This window comes from Phaethon lepturus, unplaced genomic scaffold, assembly GCF_000687285.1.
Source record: "Phaethon lepturus isolate BGI_N335 unplaced genomic scaffold, ASM68728v1 scaffold46884, whole genome shotgun sequence".
Taxonomy (NCBI): domain Eukaryota; kingdom Metazoa; phylum Chordata; class Aves; order Phaethontiformes; family Phaethontidae; genus Phaethon; species Phaethon lepturus.
Window position 1 is genome coordinate 30,850 of NW_010537932.1, and position 23,069 is coordinate 53,918.

At 37.6% G+C, this 23,069-nt stretch overlaps 1 protein-coding gene across 1 annotated transcript in view; it reads right to left on the minus strand.

Annotated features, from left to right (window-relative positions):
* RPRD1A (regulation of nuclear pre-mRNA domain containing 1A) overlaps positions 1-15,943 on the minus strand; it is a 33,695-nt gene extending 17,752 nt beyond the window's left edge. The window contains exons 1-6 of the mRNA XM_010286614.1: positions 15,883-15,943; positions 12,352-12,481; positions 11,506-11,612; positions 11,329-11,423; positions 10,229-10,355; positions 9,961-10,136 (exon numbers count right to left, since the gene is read on the minus strand). Of these exons, the coding sequence (XP_010284916.1) occupies positions 9,961-10,136; positions 10,229-10,355; positions 11,329-11,423; positions 11,506-11,612; positions 12,352-12,481; positions 15,883-15,943 (696 nt within the window). The remainder of the gene's footprint in view (positions 1-9,960; positions 10,137-10,228; positions 10,356-11,328; positions 11,424-11,505; positions 11,613-12,351; positions 12,482-15,882) is intronic.
* Positions 15,944-23,069: the final 7,126 nt, after the last annotated feature.

Below are 23,069 nucleotides of genomic sequence, written 5' to 3' on the forward strand. Positions count from 1 at the left end.
AACAGTATTTCTGCCCTCTCCATGGAGCCTTAGCTGAAAAGATACGGAAGTTACTAACTTTCATGATCTGCTACTTAAGCAGAGGTTACTTAAAAAAGGCACGCTGTCAAACAAAGAGACCTCACTATCATGACGTGTTAACTACCTGTTGGCTAATGTTTGTCTACTTAACTGTACCTTTATTAAGAACTTCAGATGGAGAATTTATAATTAACAGAAAAGTTGAAGGTGTTCTTCAGATCATCAGTAGCTATCTGAAAAGAGCACACAGACCATAAAAGATATCTGAAATGGTCACAATAAACCCTGTGACCAGTTTAGTAGTACCACTACATAAGATCATGAATTTAAACTAGGGAAACAAAATAGTTTTGGTACCTGATTAAAGCAGCTCAACTATGAACTCATTCATTTTGATTCATATGAACTGAAATAATTTTGATTTGACAATGCCGTTATTAAAAGTGATCCTTTTCCCAGTCAGGCAAGTTTCATATGAATTCTTTGATATTCTTATTTTCAGTGATATTTTACCCATAACTGATGGGCTTTAGTAACAGATTAATTTCAATTCAAGCTCTGGGTTTTGAAAAAAAACAAAACCAAAACAAAACATGGGAAGTGCACTGTCCTTACATACCAGAAAATGTTGAAGTATTCCGAAACACTAATATTTTACTGTAATACAACTTTTTTTTTAAATGCAGTTTTTTGTCATAAAGACATCACCTATGCTTACTGATCAGTTTGCACCAGTTAACATTTCTTCCAGTAAGAACTTTACTTTCCCCTATGCTGACATTAAAACACAACTATTAACAAAAGGTAATTTACTATTTCATTAACAGGCTCTGAAAATATTTGCTGCCTCAGATTATTACAGAAGCAGATGAATTATTTCCCTATGTATATGTGAGGACACAGGTAAATATGAGCACTCTGCCCAAGATCTACAGTAACTACACTGAACGCAAATTTTCCTTAAATGCTGCCTCATAAACAGCTATTTGTTGTCCACTTGTAGACTGTTTCCTTGCTATGCACATTCCAATTCTTCAGAAAGGTGTAAGACCTGTCCACAAATGTATGAGTGCTACTACGTTCTGCATCAGATTTTACACCCATCACTACTTCTGTCTAACACTATGCTGGTTTTAAGTGGAAACATCAAAAGTTTGTAACCCAGATAGAATGAAATCTGCTTTCTGTTGCTTCAGTAAGGCTGAGAGAAAAAGCAAGCTGATGTTCTAGCCATTTCTCTTCTTTCTTCTGTCAGAAATTCGTAGAAGCACTTCTCATCAGCTCTTTCAACCAACCACCTAAATCATTATCAGAAATGCAGCCAAAACAAACAAACAAAAAAACTAACTACCGGTATAGGTCATAGTCAGGAGCAACTTGAGTGCCGTGCTTCCTTTTAACTTCATATAGAAGCTCGTTAGACCCAAAAATATATAATAAAGTCTCTAGATCTTAATGATGGCAGAAAAAATTTTCCAAGTGTAACTTCTGAGTATCAGCCTAGTGACATAGGCTTTAATTAGGACACAATTTTAAGAAAACACTAAGGAGCACAGCATTTGAGTCAAACACAATTATCTTCGAATACACATGGGCTTATTCACCTGTTAAATCGACTACCAGAAGATATTAACTAAAGCAACAGATTTCTATTCAGTTTGTTTATACAAGTCATCTCAATCTGTGGAGCAGTTTTGTGATATCTTCCCTTCCCGCTTCCTTCCCACCCACAACGTTCAGTTGCTTTTCTAAGAAAAAAAAGAAAAAGAAGAAACCAAAAAAGTTTCTAAGATTACAAATGTTTCCTTCGTAACTCTCAAACTGAGTGAGAAAGCCCAATGTCTAGTCTGTGTAGTTATATTTTGCAGCAAGTTTTCCCCAACACAGCTGCCCACCATTCCAGTGTAGTCTTATGTTTCTATTTACAGTTTACAGTTGCTTCAACAAACACCACTTCCAAAGGCAAGTTTCTAGTTGCAGGAGGGATATGAGCAGGGTTTACAGTTCTGCTGACTTCATATTCACAGTAAAGATTTAAAAAACAAGTTCTTAAATTTTAATAGGTCTAGTGACACAAACATTAGAATTTTAAAAAGTCTAAGCAGCAGCTATATTACTGTGGGAAATAAGGGCTTGTAGCAAAGGTGTAGCCTTAACTTGAAAATTGCTCCTAGTGACATAAGTGCTACAGTTTCAGTATTTCTTACATCCAGTTGTGGTTTTTTTACTTCCAGTAAACATCTGATCAAAGCAAAGGGAACATCTGTTGCAGAAAGCACCAAATGAAGTCTCTCACCAATCTACAGCTGTCCTTCAAAAACTTAAGGAGAAGCTCTAACTAGAACATCGGTTATTCCATTATCAATTTCCCATCCTCTCAGATGTTTGTTTGTACAAAAACTGAATCATTACATACCTGCAAAACTTGTTCTTCTGAGGATGACACAAACAGATCCATTCATTTTGGTTAAGAGTATCAAATTTTTGGCTTGCAACAGCCAGGAACATTCTGTCTACAAGTCTCATGAACAGCAGCAATTTCTACCTAGATAAGACCAGTATCTTGTCTCAGTATTTTTATAACAAGGAATTCAAAAGGTACCTTCAGGGTATTAAAGTACCTGGTACCTTGTACTTTCTCTTCCCCTCCCCACACCTTTCAAATAAAAAGCAACAGGTAAGCTGCAGAGTGGTTAAAAAAAACACTCTACAAATAATAAGGGTGAAAGTAGTAAAAAGTTTTATAAATGCAAAAGTTGTAACATTTTTATTACCCTGTTTCAAAAACAGAGCATATTCATTGTGACAAGCAATGCTTTAAAACATTATGAACTGAAGCAAAAGTTTATCCTTACTTTACAAGGATGAGCAAAGTACAACCTACAACCTGCCTGATCTGTTAGAAAAGCCAGGATTTACACTCAGATATCTAGTAATTCAATTTAGAAAGCGAGAGTAGAAAGCGAGAGTCTTCAAGTGTTTCTGTTGTTCTGAATGACAACATAGAGCTCTGAAGTCTAATACTCTTTCAGGTGCAGACTGAGACACTACATACCATGGTTTCTGAGGCTGCAGTTGTTAAAGTCACAATACAAAAAAGGGGTATTTATTGGCTAAGTACAGAGAGGTTATAAGCTTGTTATAAGAAATGGGGCAAATAAGCATTATACTATTAAAATAGGTACAGCATGGCAGAGCCAAATGCACTGACCACTTGACTTTCCTTTGCTGTGTCCGATATAAGAGCTGCTGCTGTTCTCCACTCTAGTCCACCAAATTACTTGTGTAAAACTTAACCATGACAATTGTATCTCCTGACACTTTTTGGTACTGAAAAAAATGCTCAGAAACAAAAGAAGCACATTTAAAAGATAGGTTAGCAACCTGTAAGCATGCTTAGCAAACCTACTTCTATTGCAAATAAGAGATGCAATCTGTGTCTCATTTTAAACGTCCTGTCACGTTCTTTAACTTCTAATCTAATAAACCTTAAAGAGAGGTGAGTATTGCAGCGATTGCTTAATTCTCCCATCATCTTAATGTAGACAATCCAAACTACTGAGCTTACTGAAGTTTAGCTGGTATTTTTTGGGGGCTTTTGGTTTTGTAATTTTTCAAAGAGAGAAAAGAGGAGGAGGAGGAGGAGGAGGAAGAGAGCAGAGAGAAAGGAGGAGGAGGAGGAGGAGGAAGAGAGCAGAGAGAAAGGAGGAGGAGGAGGAGGAAGAGAACAGAGAGCAGAGAGAGAAAGGAGGAGGAGGAAGAGGCAGAGAGGAGGAGGGAGAGAGAGAAAGGAGGGGGAGGAGGAGAAGGGAACCAAGAAGCCCAGCGACTATATTCACTAAGGGACTTGCGCTGTACAACTCAACTTTAAGATCAATAGGGCATTAAAGACTACACAAAGCATCTCAAGTGGTCACTCAATGACAAACTATGAGCAAGGGTTTTGAACCAATCTACTCAAATCTCTAAGCAATAAGGGCCTGTTTCTGAATCCCATTCCATTTCGTACAGGGTAGGATGGGGAAAACTAGAAAGAAGAGAATCTGTCCATTAAAGATCCTTAGCCTACCTTTCCCTCCTGATAGTTAAGAGCTACGTACATTTCTCTGAAAAACAGTGAGTTACTTGGAATTGGCCCACAAAAGAAAGAAAGTAATTCTGGCAAAGGGTCCTCTCCCTTTTTTATTATTAAGGGATACACAGTTATGCTCCCTTCAGCCCAGGAATATCTGGATCAATTCAAACACCTCTTTCAGTCGCTGGAAGCACTCAGCCCACTTTCAATTTCTGAAGCTGTAATCCTGAACAGAAATGAATGCAATGGTTCATAATGTCAAGAGAAATGACACAATATGGTCTGTTTGGTATCACTGCTTACAGGGAGTATTTTGCTGCCTAGCGTGTATCGGAAGACCTTAAATACTCAAAACAGTGTTGAAGAGTATGGATGAACCTTACTGCCCGCTTCCTGATGTTTCCCAGCTACCAGTTCTGTAATCATTGCACTCTTAGCAGCAGGTACAATACAACTCAGTTATAAGTCAAGATTAGTTTGAGTTACTGTGGCACTGCCACATTTAGGGAATTGTGGATTACCTACAATACTGCAAACTCCACCCTGTAACAAAAAGCAGTGTAGGATTCATGCTACAAATCAATATTCCTCAAGTTGAACCAGAGCTCAGCAAAGTTCCTTTAGCTGCTCAGCTGCAAGGTTGTGAAGAAATTAATCCCAATTATTTTCAGTGGACTTGAAAAGCATGACTGAATGTATTACCCCAAGTTCATCTGGCACTCAAGGAAAGATGGCATACAAAGGTACTAGCTAAATATGAGGGGTCTAAAGGGAAAAAAAACAGCAAGGAAAGTACTACACCCTGTGATAACATAACAGCCATGGTGGAGGGAAACAGCAGACAATAGTATCAATCCAGTCTTGCTCCAAGAAACAAAACCTAAACACAAGAGGCCTGTAATAGCACTGCCATCCCTACATTCTTTGCTTAACATTTTTGTCTGTATTTGAAACCATTAACATGGAACTGAACAGAAAATAAAAGCACCTTTGACTCCAGAGGTATAGACTAGTATGACTAACTGCTTGCTGTTTACCCGTAAAATTCCATGACAAGATTAAACCTCTTAGGAAGACAAGTCAAGCTATATTGAACTATAAAGCTCAATCATGAAATAGAAGTGCATTGAACATATAATAATCTCTCAACATGCTAAGAAACCACAAATAATTATAAGCAGATGTGTGAGTCTAAGAATATGAATATTGTTTATACAGCTGTAGAAAATAAGGAATGCAAGACTACAACATCATCAACAAAAAGTGTCTCAGTTAAATGCAAGCTGCTAAAACACAGCAGGCCTCCCAGACTAGCATTTCTTCAAAAAAATTTGGATTTAGTGACAAGAATGTTCCCCAATTTAAAGTGGTAAGATGATAGAAACATTATGTAAGAAACTAGGTCATCCAGTACATAACTAATATCCATCTAAGTGTAGCGATGCCATGTTTTTCCGTAACATCAAAACGAAGGTCAGAGGCAGCCATCTTGTTTTTCTAGAAAAAGGTCATACTATCCCCTGCCCACACTTGTTAATAAGTCATGTAAGATTTTGAACTATCAAAGTCTTTATTTGAAATTAAGGAAGAGTCTATTTACTCTGTAATCAAATGAGATTGTGGAAAAAGCAAAAGCAAAGCAATATGAAAAAACTGAAAATCAAGTACTTCACTTGTTTGTGTCATCTCTGTATTTTTAAGGCCTTGTTAATTCTAGAATGTCTACAGGTCAGTCTTTATCACAAGGAGATGCGTGCACCTGGATATTAATTTATGTATACCTAATTCCCTGTCCCTGCATAGCATAAAAAGCTCTTTTTATCAGCCTTCAGTGTGATCAACAGATCGACCAACATTTCTGTTCAAAAACTAGGGAACGGGCAAGGAGGTAGGAGGGGGATACAACGAGGAAGCAGAAAGGGAAGAGTCAGCCAAAGTAGTAGAAAACAGGAAATTATATTAGTCCTCAAAGTTCTGATAAAGAATGATTCCTACAAAAATCTTTCTGCAAAAAGTTCCATTTTCTCTAAGATAGAATCACATCTACCTATAAATCCTATACAAGTTTCCATACACAGCTACAGCACACTGAACCTTAAATATTTATACTACCTTAAAACTTACAAAAGTGAAGGGAAAATGCTCTTTAGGCAACCCTAAATTTGAGAGGGGCTCTATAAAGGGCTTAGGAACAATTATAAAATATGTATTTACCTATGTAAAATGTAAGATAGATGTACATGAATAAAGTGAAAGTCCTTTATTGTGCTTGTGAAGGACAAGTTCTACATCCATCGCTTCATTTCTGATGTTCATGTAAATCCAAGAACTAGAGTGTAAGTTAAAAGTAAGAGTCTGAAAAAGTCTTGTTTTCACAGCTCTTTCCTTTTAGTAATGGCAGATTCAATGCAAGTGACACCCAAACTTCTGCATTTGGAATTTTGAACTATTTAACCAATAGGACTTGTGAGTTTTAGGAACAACCACGTGAAAGTTTTAATCTTCAAGAAAAAGGAATGACACTGGAAAAATACTTATCCACCTCAGGCATAAACTCAGTAACGTTTGTGAGAATATAGATGAAAATAGCAGACAGAGGTTTGGTATGAATAGTTACAGAATTCTTCCTCTTCAGTTTTCAAAAACAACAGACAATACAAGATTTTGATTCTTAAATTTATTTTTAGCAGGATGTGTGTACTAATGGATGGTGACATCATTAGAAGATAGGTCCATGTCCACCACCTGCAACAGAAGCTAGACAGACGTTAAAGAAAACAATTTAAGAGTTAAAGGTGACACTACTTACCCAGAGCAGACTTATGAAAGTCCCCTACTAAGCAGTACAGTTAGCTTTTGATGCAGACATGATAGCTCATGTTATTTATCTGTTGTCAAAGTTTCCTGTCAAGATTTAATCCATACATTACCTTGATTTTGATGGAAACCATGCACTTCTGTTTAGAAGTAAGTATTAGAGAAACTCTTATTTTTAAAAGAGTACTCATGGAAAGATTGGTTATTCAGAGCTACTTACCTGTATATTTTCTTGGAAAGATGTCCAAATTTAGGTCTAAAGCTCCCAACCAAAGTTTGAAGTTAGAAAGAATTTGCCGGCAATTCAAATTCTAATATTCTTAAACCAGGTCAACAGCAGGTAACATTTCTAGATTCAATTAAGAATACAACCACTTGTTTCTTAGCATACCTAGGTGTTTGACAACACAATAACGCAGGATCTCAGCAATATACTCACAGATGGGTAATACTAATTCAGAAGAAATGAAGACTTGAAATGTTACAACCCAGAGACCATGTTACACTCAAAAAAAAAGTCAATAGCCAGAAGTCTAACAAAGGAAACAAGCTTGTCTAGAACAAGTTAATTTCACCAGAAATTAAACTTGCGTAGCAAAACCTAGGGACAGACAGTTCAGGAAATACATTCTCAACAAATCAGGTGATAGGCCCTTTTCCAGTGCTATTTCAAACGAGAAGCAAAGAAGCAAGGCTCAATCTGAGGTATGGTATTTCTCAAGACTGTAAAAACAGAGTCCTTGCTTCAGAAAACAAATGCATCTGGCTACAGCTATTTACATCAGAAGACAGACATTTCTTAAAAAATAAAAAAGTATTAAAAAACCCAAAGCAAACAAAACAAAAACAAAAACAAAACAACCAACCAAAGAAAAGAGAAACTAAGTCAGCTGGCCCTATAGACAGTATCATGAGGACATCCTGATCTCATGTTTCAAAACTTCGCATTTTTTTTTCAGCCTGTACTTCAAACCAGAAGACACTACTGATAGCTGACATAAAGTCACTTCACTCATCATAACACAAGTTTAGAAGCTTGACTTTAGGGTTCTTGTTCTTTATAATCTCTTGGCGCATAGCTCTTCATTAGTACCTTGGGTTGACACCATCTTGGCTCATAGTTCTTTCCTAGTAACCTGCATTTATACCACACTGATCAGCCTATAAAGATTCTTACAGTATACCTCCACATGCTAAGACTTAATCTGTTTAAAACAAACTGATACACTTACTGAATACTGGCTCCTGCTTTCTAAGAAGACTTCTGAAACTGGAAGTGTGTGGTATTAGAGTGAGATTCTTTAACAGTCTAAATAATTAATCCAAGAAACCCAGTTTTAGTGACAATGACAGCCTGGGAATAAGCAATTTTTTTCTCTTACAGCTATGAACCCTTTGATGCATTAATATTGGGCAATAAAACCGTTTTATACTTGTTGAAAACAACAAGAATTTAATCTGTTCACAGGTGTACTCAATCTGTAATTCCTGATTAATTGAGCTCTTGTTTTTACAGAAATATAAATCTGTCTGAAGGACTAAGTCACTGCCTTTTGAGCAACTCACTATCCCAGTGGTCTATTATATCTAAACAGGGTTACATTGCTGGTAATGATCTATAAAAAATAGTGAGTGGCTCAAGACAATCAGTCCTACACTGGTACTGTGGGAACTTGTCCTTCCAAACACATCACACAGAGGGAAGGTAGGGCAGATGATTAAAAGCTTAAGGCTGCCTGGTTTTTAATCTTCCAGGTTCCATTGTGCAGCTAGATCAGTTGCTACTGCGATCAGCTCTACTGTGCACACCATCTGTCTTGGTTGATATTCTTTCCACAGGACAAACACTGGAAGGACTTTCATCAATTGCTTTCTGCGAGGCATAGAGCAAAGGAAGGAAGTCAGGAAGTAAGAGCAGTCTAGGAATGACACAACTGATCTGAACGATCACTTCAGATACATTGTGAACAGCATTTTCCTGAACAAAGACACAACAAAATCTACACTCAAGTTATGAAGTTATAAAAGGGTAAAGAAACCACAGAGTGAAGAGAATGTTCTTGACAGGCCTGTATGATATGAAACCTGGAGAACAATTACTTTGTACACTACGTAAGGACTACATGTGTATGCTGCAGTTACAGGGCACCGCAACTGTTCAGCTATCTCCCCTTGCAAAAAGATGCAGCTTCAGTTCTATTACTGTAATACCCAAGTTAGTGCCAGAACCTATGTCTCAGAGCTGACACAAGAGATTTGGGAAGCAATGGACATGAAATTATGGACCGATTTAGGATACATGGGATGTTCCACAGGAGGCTTGACAGTATTATGTGGTAGGAAAGGGAAAGAGATGACTGGTAATAGTGAAGAATGGAATAACTTAGGGGATCATTTGCTCATAACGAGCTGTTCACTCTGCGTTCTTTTATTAATGATTTGTCCTGTCCTAATGGTGCTAGTGCTACAAATGCCGCTAGCCACCTGTGTTAGTGGCTGTAGAACATAATACTACAGTTTACTGGGTTTAATGGATCCTTGCGTCAGGTAAAAAAGTTGTGCTGAAACCAGTAATTAAATTCTTATCCTTTAAGTGGCTTCACAAACCTACAACTACCAGAAAGAGTATTCTATTCACAAAAAGGGTATTATTAAACAATGTAATACATAATTAAGACTTACAACAATGAAAAGAACAAGAAAAAAATTTACTCTATGAAGAACTAAGTTTGTACCATTCAGAGTAAGACTTTCTAGCTGCACTACTAAAACTAAGTCTGTACATATAATGAAGACTGAACAGGCTAAAAACCAGAAAGACAAACACTGAAGTGAACACAGTTGTAACATTACCTAATGTTGAGCTGGTTTAATAGATTTAGAACACCAGAACCAAAAAAAAATCTTGTTAGAAATGTGCTGGAAGCAAAGACCTAACAGTGGCGATTAGATATTTACCTTTGGAGAGAAAATTTGTTTAGGCAAACTGAAAACATTTGCAAGAACAAGGTTTAGTGAAGAATGGACTAAAACAAAACATTACGCACTTCCAGCTTATGTTCTTTCTCTGCAAGGAATTCTTTTTGACATCGGAGAAAGTCTGACAACATTCGAGTTAGCTGTTTTCTATCATCTATTTCAGCTGCCAACCTGCCATTGTAATCCGCCAGCAACATACATGCATCATCTACCATTTTGGAAAGTTGCTCTCCAGATTCCTTATCTAAAAAGCAAGCAAAGAAAAACAAGTAAAGCATGATTTCATTATATACTGTTATGTCCCAGCATTTCAGTTACTGGATCCCCAACCCTCACCTGTTATCCTGTCTAACAGGGACACATCTTGGACCTCTATAGGCAAAGAAGCTATTCTCTGATGAACTGCTGCATCCCCAGAGGCAGCGTTTTCTAGTTCTTGTAATGCTCTAATGAGATCTGTGGTCTGAAAAAAGCATGCAAGATTGAGAACTAGTTAAACAAACAGATCCTAGTACAAAACAGTATTTCACAATAAGCTTATAGAATCAATTTGATGGTAATTTTAAAAGCACTTATGATATCAGCATGATAGCAACATTCTATCCTGTCTCAGACTGAAAACAAAACAAAACTAAGCCATTAGTTCTCAGAACAACATTGCAGTGTTCCTAGTTTTAAAGATCACCTTCCTAAAATAGATTTTTCATTTAAATTCTGGGTATCGGACTACTTACAATTTTTTTTTTTACAGTAGTGATTATTTTACAGTACCTTTCCTTTTATTATACATTTTTGAAATTATTTTTCTTGTAGTTTTGCTTCACTATCGCATCAGACTAGATCAGTGCACTTCTTTTGGAAGTAGGTCTGATGTTCATAGAAGCCCAGATGTCTGTTACAGAGAAACATACTAAATTGTGATTATTTGAGTATAGTCATTCCTTGCCATAAGAAAAAGCCTTTTGAGATGAGGCAGTGCCATAACAAAAAATCCAGAGGAATTATAAAAGCCATAACAATGCAAGGTAGACAAAAAACTTTTCCCAACCATCATGACTGCATCATTGAGAAGTATTTTATTAATACACCGATAACAATCTTATTCTAAATACATGTGTTACTGGTTACCACCCTGGAAACCAAATGAGAACCTAAAACCTTGTAGAAACTAATGCTGAAATCCTGATGAGGACAAAGCTGGATATAGTTCATACATTCCATTTTAGTGTCAAACTGACTAAAGTTACAGCATGCTCAACTTCTTGGCTCCACTTATAACCTGAAGTACTGCGAAGAAAAGTTTCAGGTCTAGTCACCCTTGCTCAGAAACAGTACCTCATTAAAAAGAAAAACAGAGACTATTCAAAAGCAAGAGTAACTGAGACATTCTCTATCAAACCATATGCAAATACAGAATTTTACAAATGTGCTTTTACCTGTGGAGGCTCAGTGGGAGAACTTCGAGGTGAACAGTTATTTTCGTCAACTTTTATCTGTTCGTATGTGCGCTTCCTCACCTTCCTGTCTCCATCTAAATAAAAACAAACAGAGGAGTCAGAGAAATAATATTTCAAACAAGAGACTGAATCTTCATACACACACAAAATACTTACACAAAGCTTGCCTAAGTTGTTCTAATACATCATTTTCATAAACAGACCTTTCTTCCCAGATAGAGAGCACTCGGCCAAGGTGTTTCTTACAACTCTCATCAGACTCACTATTACAAGGGGGGAAAAAAAAAAAAAGAAAGAAGAAAATCAGCACTAGGTAAAAGTACAGCACCACTGTATGATTATCTTTCACAGAAAGACCTTGGCATACTTTATCAGTATCAAAGTATCAGATTTCCAATAGTCTCAGAAAATAACAAAATCACATTTTAAAGAAAAGAATCAAAGACCAGTTCAAGATGTCTTAGCAAGCACATAAAAAAGCCAACACCCAATTCCCTCTTTCTGTTTGCTTGCTCAATCCACAGATCGATGGGTCTGTAATCCTGTTACACAAACACTGCAAATAGGTTTATGTTGCTTCAACAGCTGTGTACCATGTGAAAATAATTCTGTATCAAGACTTTAGCACCCTCATGTAACAAGATAAATGGCTGCTGCGGAAAAACAGATCATGCAACACTAGTAATGAAACATATCAAACTGTTAGAGCATATAAAAGCAGACTGAAAGCAAGTCTGAGTTTAAGGCATAGCTAACAGCTCTCTAAGGCAAAAGATACTGAACACAGTACTGAATGCAGATGATTTTACTATGTAATTTCATCCAACAGCATTAAGACTATCCAAGATCAAAAGAACATTGAATAAATTAAATTAACAAGACTTAAAGTACAAAAATAGCAAACAAGGGCTAGCTGGGTCAGAAGGGATGAACTGGGGACTTCTCTAAATCTCCCTCAAATACAGTATGATGAAGGACACCACATGTAACAGTTTACTGTACCTTGAAACATGCTTAAAAGCCTCCACTATTACTGGAGCAAAGTCTTTTGTAAATTCTGGTCCTTTCCTTTTGCTGTTCTGTATGACATCATTGGCCAAGTACAGGAATGTCAGCTTCCTGTTTGGTTTTGCTAATAAAAACAGTGATAAACAAGAATAATTAGAAATTTTAGTTCCTCCAACTAATACCTATTTATCCACATTTATACTAAACACAAAAAACATCAAATGTTTTTCCTATCCACATTACCACTTACAACATTTCATTCAAATTTTCTACTTAAAAATGTGAAAAGACCTTGGTCATCCATTGGCTTTTTTCTTCATTCAGGTTCTTCCTCCTTCGTAACATGACACAAGTTCCCCTTAGCCCCATTTCCAAAAATAAACAGAAAAAAAACATGATATTCCAAGGTGTTCTTCAGGTGTTTTCATGAGCCTGATGTGATTTGTCAGTTTGGTAGCCTTCATGGATTTCTTCCACATACTTCAGCTTCCCTTTGAACCTGAATAAATTTCTTACATCCATGAAGTCCTCTGACAAGGAGCTTCACAGATCCACAACCATTCATGTGAAGAGCCTCTTCCTTCTGGTTTAAATTTCACTCAGTCTTATATAACCACCCCTCATTCTTGTATTTGAGCAAACTTAACAGCCAATCCCTAATCAACTTCTCCGTTATCACTGTGATACTCCCCTCCCTCCTCTCCTAATGATTAAAACACACATGTGCCTGCAGCTGCAATACCAAGAAAACATTTTCAAAAATTCCTTTCAGGCAGCTGTGGTGTACCTCTTCTCCAAGCATCTTAAGCATTCTACCCCATTCCCGTTACCGTACAATAGATTACAAGCTTCCAATTTACAAGTTGCTTTTGAAAATCTAGTCTGTGTTTTCAAAGTGTCCCTACTCAGGTATTTTCATTTACCATCACAGTTCATCTAATCTTCATTATCTACAGGTTTCTCAGAGTTGCAACTCTTATTGTAACACTTGCAACCTTGTGTTGACACCAGAAAAACTTTCAATATCCACTACCACCACACAGTCTCAGTATGTATGCTCTGCCTTTAAAAAGAGGTTTCTCTTGAAAGGTAAGACTTGAGTTTTTCAGCCCTCTGAAGGAAAGCAGCACTGTGGTAAAGCCAATCTAGGATTTCTTAAAACTTGTGCTTAGTTCCCGGTGTGACTTCGTTTTGTTAATTTCCATTCCAACCTCCCAAACATGCAGAACCACCACCCTCACATACCAACAGAAAAATCCATATTGATAGGCTTCCATTCTAAGGAAGTGTTTTTGAGAATAAATTTTGCACTATAGAAAGACTCCTCTGAAGGATTTCTCCTTGGAGTATTGAATTTTTCCCATCCTCTTAGACATGTATCCAACAAGTTAAGAGAGTTCTGGATTAAGTGGGGAAAAAAACCCTGCATTAAAAGTAAAAACGCATCTCTCAGAATCAAGGCAAACTAAAAAGTGGCAAAAAAGAATTAGTTTGGAAGTGCTGGACACAAGGTATATCTATTAAAAGTCTGCTGCAAACAGTGAAGCCACTACCTGCAAACACTCAGGAAATTATTCTATTTGGGTCAAAATATGGCTACACTAAAATGTAGATTTTATAAACTTGTGCTACTTAATTTCTTTATTAAAAACTAATTGACAACATAGCGACACATCTCCTACCCATGTTTCAGGTAAATCATAGTTCTGACACATACAAAGCTTTGAATTATTCAAAGAGAAAACCTTGTCTCATGGGTGCACCAAAATTTACCAAAGCTGACCCTGCACCACCACTCTTTGTTAAATGAGCCCAGAATCAAGACTTAAAATGTAATGAAGCAGGCTGTTCCCCATCTTACACCCTCTGAACTGCATGCAGGATTGGTCCTGGTCCATCCACTTCACAGAAAAAATCCTCATGTTTTAATCCTCAGTGATATAACTCATTTGTGACAGACCCCAGCTTCCTTGTTTCCAACAAGTAACCAAATCAATTCTGTCTGTAAAGACAGAAGATGGTATGCAGTGACATGAAGTCAGGTGATTTTGTGATGTCAGGTGATGAAGTCAGGTGATATTGATTCTCAAAAAGCCTAGACTTTTATCTATTCACTACAGTAAACAGATCAATATACTGTGTTCAGAAAAACCAGAAAAAAACCTAGCTAAAATCCAGAAGTCACTTTCAAGCTTGTTTCCTCTAGTATTACCTTTTCAGCTTCCTACTACAGTTCAACAGAAACAAAGCTGCATTTAATAAACAAAGGTCCTCAAAACACTATTAAGCTATCTGTGTCTTTGGTTAGAAATTCAACTAATATTCTACCCTTACGTTCACAAAGAATACTGTGGAGTAAAACTAAATTCCACTTGCTGTAAGAATGCTCTGTGCAAAATTCCGAAGCTAAAAATTATGCCTACCCTCAAGAAGTGTTTCATTTCACTTCGCAAATATTCAGGAGTTACATACTGGCCCACTACTGCTCTGCCTTACACACAGGACCAAAGTGCAACGTTATCTTTAGCAGCTGAGGTTGACAACTCTGAGCTAAAAAAAACCAAAGTGTTTTATTGCTACTATGACTGTAAATTAACTATTGAAGTCTGAAATACAAAATTAAACTCCAGATCAGATAGATCTGTTCTGAAAAAAAAATTATCTGTTTAAAGCATCTATCTTCAGTAGCAGAGACAGTAACTTTTCAGTCTTGGGCTTTGATATACCTTCGAACACCAAAATGGATCAAAGAACAGTTAGACTATTTTTAAAAAATGTCCTCAACATGTGACAAGGCTATTAGCAAAAGCACTCTTCCTGTCAGAAAAAAATGAAATAAAAAGGTATGATCTTAGGTTACAGAAGAAACTGAAAGGCACATACTGCCGCAGTATATAGTGTTAGAAGTAGCTAGCCCACAGTATCTCTGGTACACTAACAGTACAGTCTGCTAACGCAAAACTGCTAAGAAAGCATCCATGTTGGACTGAGTCATTTTTTCAGAAGCTCTATGCAGTGTTCACATAATTCTTTGGCTTGTTTCGGTTAGATTTACCATTTACCCACCAAAGCAGTCCAAGTAGCTCCCTGAAGTGCTGGATTCTGAAATATTTTAACAGGTCAAGAGTGCTGGCTGGTGTAAGGGCCATATTAAACAGATTACTCTTAAAGCATCCACAATGAAACTAACTGGGATTGGCACCTCACAACTGAAACTAAGTCTGTCCCAAAAACGTATCTGACATTTAAATGCAAATGAATACTCTGCAGGGACCCATGGTATTTCACCTGCAACTAGCATAATCAGGCATCTATGGTGGAGAGACTTAGCATCCTCGTTATCAAGTCTTACTTTTCTGCAATCTAAACTTCTTAGGAATGCGTACTTGTTAGCCTGGCCTGGGTATTCCTGGTTCTTTACCAGTCTGATACAGACACCCTGACATTGTATGCTTGAGTTCATAATAATTAGAGAACTCTAACACTGAAGAGGCACCACATTAGTGAAAGAAATTAGTATTTTACCTTGGAAGGCTGTAAGCACGTTATTTTCACTGAGGTTAACTTTGGCAATCAAAGCCAGCATAATCACCCGTATTTGTCTTCTCCAGGTTTACCTCCTGACTTTGGAAATTGAGCTCCCATGAGGACTGCTACAAACATGTCCATTAGTTTCATGCTGTTCTATACCTCTTCCCTAGAGTTGAGAGATATTTGTGGTCTTAGCCACACAGGAAGAAAACACAGAGAAACACATGGGCATAACAGATTTCACTGACATCCCACTACAAGTGTATAGACTATTGACCCATCTGAAAACATTACATCAGACTTTAACCTTCTACAGGTTGGCTCCTGCTGTGCCAACTGACATTGAATGAAAACATCATTTAACAAGAGGTTTTGAGAAAATGATCATCAGTAGGTTAAAACCTCACAAGAGTTATCAACACTAAACAGTTTCATTTTTACTAAAGTTCTCTGATACTGATTCAAATAAAGCTTTGCCTCAATTGCTTTTGAATTATGATAGTCGACATGCAGCAGAGTACATCAGTGTCAGCACTTCTCCCAAATCCCAGGGACACTTCCTGTGTCATAGCATGCTTCACACCTTAGCATGAGAAGCTACATGACATCTTTGTACATATCTGAAAAACTTTCAAGCTTTTTATCTTTAACACAACTCATCTTTAAGTCTAGCAGCACTGAAACTTGAGTGAAAGATCACTGACCCTTCACGCTGAAAGTTAACCTGAGTTTTTACGCAAGCTGATTAAGTGCGCATCTTTGGCAACATGACTGAAAGTACATCTGTAAAAAGTCACTTGAGAGGCTACCACCAGAAAGGACAATTCAAAGGTAACATAATCCACAAAAGACATGTTGTCTGAGCACTTAATCTTAAAATTCATTAGCCTTCTGTTATGAAAAAGTTAGTGTTCAACATTGCACAGTCACCCCATTCTCCTGGTGAATTTCACCGAGGTTTGAGAACTGCAGTGTTCCCTTTTCAAAGAGGGGAATGAGATTGCATACAGAATGTGCATTCAAGGTTTGAAGGTCCAAGTATCTTGACCCTGAGTTTGAAGGCTAGTAGACAAAGGGAACACAGCAAACAGCCGCTGCTGGGAAAGAGGCCATCAGCATCAAATTACCATGGGGATGCGAGAAAGTTGGTCACAAACCAAGGAAACCATTCCAACATAATTACTCTGTAGAAGCTTCCCACTGCACTTAGCATATCTTGAATTACCTGAATACATAAAACAAACCAACTCCTTTCATTGCCTGGGCTGACCGATACAGTGCCAAGATGGATATGAATCGACAGCAACGACAACAGGTTTAGGACAGGAAAAGACACTGCACTTAAGTATTCAGAACCAGAATGATGAAAGACAGGCAGGTACAGGTAAGATACCAGGATTTAAGTGGCACAGCAATAAATGAATATAGATTTGTACACGCTGCATTCTTTCAAGACTAATACTAGAGAGTCAACTAGTCAGGCTGGATTACACAATCCAAATGTGACTATTTTAAGTGAAAGATTCTTACATTGCTAATCTGTTGCTCCTGACTGCAGGTGATTTTGTAAACCATATATGTAGCAAATACATTTCTCTAACTTGACTCAAGAACTTACATTCACCAAAACAGCAGTTTTGCCCGCTGTTGGTTGATCTCCAACCCTTTTTGCATAGATGAGAAGATTCATGTGGATAAGCAGGAAGGTACGTGCAAGCACCTCAGTCTTAAGTATCTTACTGGCCTCCTCAAGAACACCCACTAACCAGTGAAATCAGTAAGCCATATTTTTGTTTCTTTTAAATAAAAGAACACAAAATCTTTTTTTGTGAGAGAATTGAGAGAATGATACATGCTCAAGTGTATCACACTGGCCAAGGACACTATACCACCATTAAGTAAAATAACCTTACATCCAACACTAGAGAAAGCCAGAACAAGAGGTCAAATGACTGGGGGTGGGGAGGGAGGTGTTCAGCATCAGTTTCTCAGACTGACTAATATATGAGATGCCATGTCAAGCTCTGAGGAAACAGATACCAGAATCTGAAATTAGGTTTAAAGATACAACGAGACAAATATTAAAATATTATTACATCACTAGGATGTAAATACCTAACAAGTGACAGAGCTGGACCTGGAAAAGCTAACAGAAAACCAGTTGACAGGAAAAGATATTACAGATAACTAAATAGAGCTTGAAATAAAGAGTCTCATATTACCAAACTCAAGCATTTAGCAATTTTATCTTATTTTTCCCCTTTTAAACAGAACACATTTTAACCTAGTATAGCAAATATCACATGGAGCCTACTGATCAAGGGCTTACTATTCACCCTTGAAGGCTGATGCTTTGAATTATGGTAGTAAAGTTTTTCATTCCAAAACAAAACGCACAAACAAACAAACAACCCCTACAGCTGCAGAGAATCCTGAAACCAGGGAGCAAGAGATGTATGCAAAAGAACATACCTGATTTGCAAATAACAAAAAGTAAGTCTCAACAGCCTCCATCTCAGAAGAGCCTTTTCAAGGTGGTTCCTAAGGGTTTTCTCAGCACCCACTCAGTGGCTGCAAGCTTACACAACAAAATTGCATGTGTAATACCACTGCTCAGCTAAAAAAAAACCACCCTTGTAAGTCAATCCCTTTATGGATACACAAAATAAAAGTTTTAATGAGCCCACCAGTTGCATTTAGGGAACGACTGATGTACTCATATTACAGTTAATTAGTTAGTACTACTTAACTACTTAAATACTGAGTAAGCTTATGACTATTAAGTAATTAACTATTTAACTTTGGGTGTTACATTTCATACATATGAAATCCATCTGAAACAGGATCATTTTCCTCAGTGCACGCTTTTCAGGCTTTTACAAAATTCTACCTAATCTCCACTCAAAAGGTCTCTGTAAAATAACCCTGTTATGTGGCAACTTTATCGCAAAAGTTCCACATCAAATCCACACAAGTTCCTTTAAAATAATCATGAAGCTGCCATATCACAAGTGCCAAAGAAAAAAAGCCACACTTTTCTAGAATAAAAATCTAAACTGCAGGGGATTCTCATGTTAGAAACACATTTACTACAAATGAAATACTGAAAGAGTAGCCTCCCCACCAAATTATTTACTCTATAAATCAACTATGAAATTCAAAAGACTGCAGACTCATGATCAGCATAAGCCAGTGCTAACACAGGCTGCGGCCTAAAGCGGTGATACTAGCCTCATGGTCTCCTTTGTGCCAGCATCAGCTTTCTATCGGGGAACTCCTGTATTTCAAAACTAATTATTGGTTTTGCTGGATTTTCATCAGCAGCACAGCACAAGATACCATCAGTAAAAAAAGCATCAGAAATATTTAAAGACATTTAAACAACAGCAGAGTGGAAAAGGAGCTGTTCTGTTGTCATTGTAGACCTCTGTTTATCTGTCAAAACAGGAGAAATCTTGGTTATTTCATTACAGTTGTCATTTAAGTTAAAGGCATTCTATTAATCTTTTCTTATCATTTTACTCATCAGTGAAAAAAAGGTCAATGAACTATAGAATCTATTCTATTACTATGACCAGTGGAGATAGTGAAATAATAGTGAAAAAACCCCACTACATACACTAAAATGTGGAGTACCACGGGCAACATCCGAGTGGTTTTGCACAGATGCAGAATCAGGAATACTTAATACCCTAGGCAGGGCACCAGCTCTGCCACAGCGCCACCCTAGTGGCACAGTTCATCCATACATTTTCCATTAGCACATATTTGAGGTCAGTCATTAAACAGCATGTCTCTACACTCAAGTCTCTTGAAGCACATAATATGCAACTCCTTATCACAATTTCATCAAACTACTGCTTGTATAAGACGACATCCTGTCCTTAAATATTTGTGACAATTACTAGGAGTGCCTGGACAATTCAGAGTTACCAGCATTTTCACAATACAGTCAATTCTAGAATACATTATACTAGCTTTCCTCCCATTTTGGATTATTTCTCAGAATGATCCTATGAATTCTACATGCCAGTACTTTAAGAACTATATATAAAAGTTATGGTAGTATTAGGGGAAAAGCATACATGCATACTCCTTCAGTAATCAGTTACATCAACTGTAATCCAACAAATCCAACATTACATAACTGCTCCAAGTTGTAACAAAAATGTGGAAGTTATGTCCATTCTCCAAGTTTACATTTAAGTGCAAGAATTCACTAAGAGAATCAATGAAAGTTCAACTGTAGAAAACCTGTAGATGAAGGTGCATGGAACTGATGATGTGTAGAGATGTCCCAATATGGGACCTGAATGCTACCAATTAATTCAAGTAAACAGAAAGGGACTAAAATTGTATGTTGCTCAAGTTATATGCACATTTGAAAAGCTGCCTCTTCACCTCTACTCCAACATGATACAAAGACAACGACTGTTTTAAAAATAAAAGAATCTGAATCAAACATTTAGGAACAAAAGAGCTGTGATCCTTGTTTTCATGAATAGGTTCACACAAGCTGATCTGACGCAAGAGATCTTTTAGCAAAACTGAAAGCATCCAGAAAAAAAATGTAGTGTCACACTGTATTGTGTGCAACACAGTTGGTTATAGAGTGTTCCACGAACCTGAAAAGGAGAAGGCTGGAAGGAAAGTCTGGAGACAGGGGTGACAATAAAAAAGGGATACAATGAAAGGAAATTAAATTTAGAAAGGAAAGGTTCAATTTTCATTTCCAGGACACTACTGGCTAGCAATAGCAGCAGACAGTGCCAGTAAATTTGTGTGTCCATATTCCCCAAATAGAGATCATTTTCCTCTCATGTAGGCGGGAAATCACGTTTCTATGGCTTGGATAGTGCGCAAGTCAGGAGCCTTAAACTTACTCTATTTATGGCCTCATTGCCAGAGTTCTGCTTTGTGATGTTTTATGCAAGTCACTTCACCACAGCATACTGGTTTTCCCTCTCATCTTCAGCATGCTGTCTGCTTAAACCACTAAATCCACCCCTTGGGGATTAGGGACTGTCTTACAATTCTGTTCTGCAATTAGCAAGAAGTTAGTACCGCGCAAACATAAACTAGCATTTATGAAGCTCAGATAGTAGTATCAGAGACAGAAAGTTAAAATACATCCTGTGTATCTTAACTACACCAGCTTCAAATGAAGTGGAAGAGGAACAGACAAAAGAAAAAACACTTCACATAAGGCCTAAAAGCCCAGAAGAAAAGATGGAGGACCTTGAAAGCAACTAACCTACTCCTACCAGAGGTCGGCTATCACATGCTTTTCACAGACCCTTGAAGGCTGGCTTCCAAAAAGAGGTCACCAGAAAAATCTTACTTTGAAGCAGAAAAAGACAGACAACCACCTCAACAAACTGAAGATAAAAACCAATTATAGCAGTTATGCTCAGCCAAAGCTCCTGAGCTACACCCTCCAAACAGGCTTAAAAGTGGAAGCCAGACACTGAAAGCTGAGAAAAAGCAAAGCATTCCCACAAGTTAAGATGATCATTTTCCTTGACTCTCAATGCCACCTTCAAACATGAAGCCCCTGTTTCAAACATTTAATTTCTCCAATTAGTCAAGCAGCATAACAGGTAAATTATGTTAATAGTCAAGTTATGGACTGACCAATAATATTATAGATAATAATGAACTAGCATTGTACATGTTAAGGGGAGCAACCAAAACTCCAGTTGTATGCCAATTAGTTTTAAGACACCTTTCTGATACAGTTCAGAACACCAAACATTCAAGTTGTTTGTTTAGAAGGCCCAGAAATGTGAAACGTTTCAGATGCAGATGGGGGATCCATCCATTTGTTCTCAGAACAAGAAAGAAAACTTGAAACAGATAGTGGAAATATGTTTATTTCATAAGATGAAATGTGCCACCAAATACGTTGGTCTTTAGGCAACAGTAAAAGAGAATGTAACTCGTGCTTGAAAAGTCCAAAACATAACATTTCACACAAAAAGCTTATTTTAAACAAAAACACAGTAGCCATGTGAAAACCTAGAGTTTATAGGAACATATTTCCATACTATACTGTAAAATTTAGTATTCTTCATACTCAAGATTTTTATTTTAAGGGTGGTTGAATCCATTTGCTATGAAGTTATGCCCCCAGATCAAGAGGTAGTTATCCAGAGGTAGATCCAGCCGTGCACTCTTTGTTTTCCACTACACATCATTCTGCAGGTCGACTACTCCTATTAGTTGTGCGAAACTAAGGGAGCTGTTTCTCTTTCAAAAGTCCTATAACGGCTTAGTGCTATTCTTCCTCTCCACTTGAAAATGTAGCCTTCTACTCTTCCTATTAAAGATCCACATATTCACAGGGCTTCAAAGGAAGCTATTGGAAGACAGTAAGATTTCCTAGAAGGCAGCAGAGCTCTAGCAAATGATTTTTCTTTTTCTTAAATGCATCAACTTAAAATCAGGTTATTTTCCAGTCAGATCAAGCAAACCTTCACATGCCATTTCCGCCTTTCAGTTCCTGAACCACTGCCTATAGCTGCAAGTTCTTCCCTTGTTAAAAGAAAAGCCACATAAGAATCTAAATCTGCACACTCAACATCAAACGCTCAATACAGCTAAAGAAACACACATCTTTATTATTGTAACATCGTTATTAGCCATCTGGTAAAACCAGGAAGTAAAAATCACTTCGGACACATTAAATTGCTCTTCCCCCTGAGTATTCCCATCCTCAGCTGTCCTACAAGAATAGTGGCTGGCACAAGTGGACAAAGCCATAGCGTCAGGAAACTCAAACGGTACTACAGCTAACCATCGTTATAGATGATGAGACTGTGCCTAAAAAGGGTCATCTTGGAAAAACCGTAAATACCAGTATTAAACCAAAAAGCCCTAAACCCCGTGCTTGTCGTTTGCCTTCCCTTTTCCCATTTTTCTCTCTCCTTCCACAAAGAAGGGGAGTAAAACATGAAAGGTAGTCTCCTCAGAGGCATCTCACTGAGGGAGGAAGGGGGAATGGGGGACGAAGGAGAAGAGAGGAGCCAGGGGAGTAGAGAAAAAAAGAGGAAAGAAAAACACCTCCCTGCCCACAGTTCCCAAGAAATCGAGACCCGGGCGTTAACACTTGCCCCAGGATCCCCGTTCTCCCCAGGCGCCAGGGCGGGCCGGCCCGCCCTCCCCCTCTCTCTCCCTCTTTC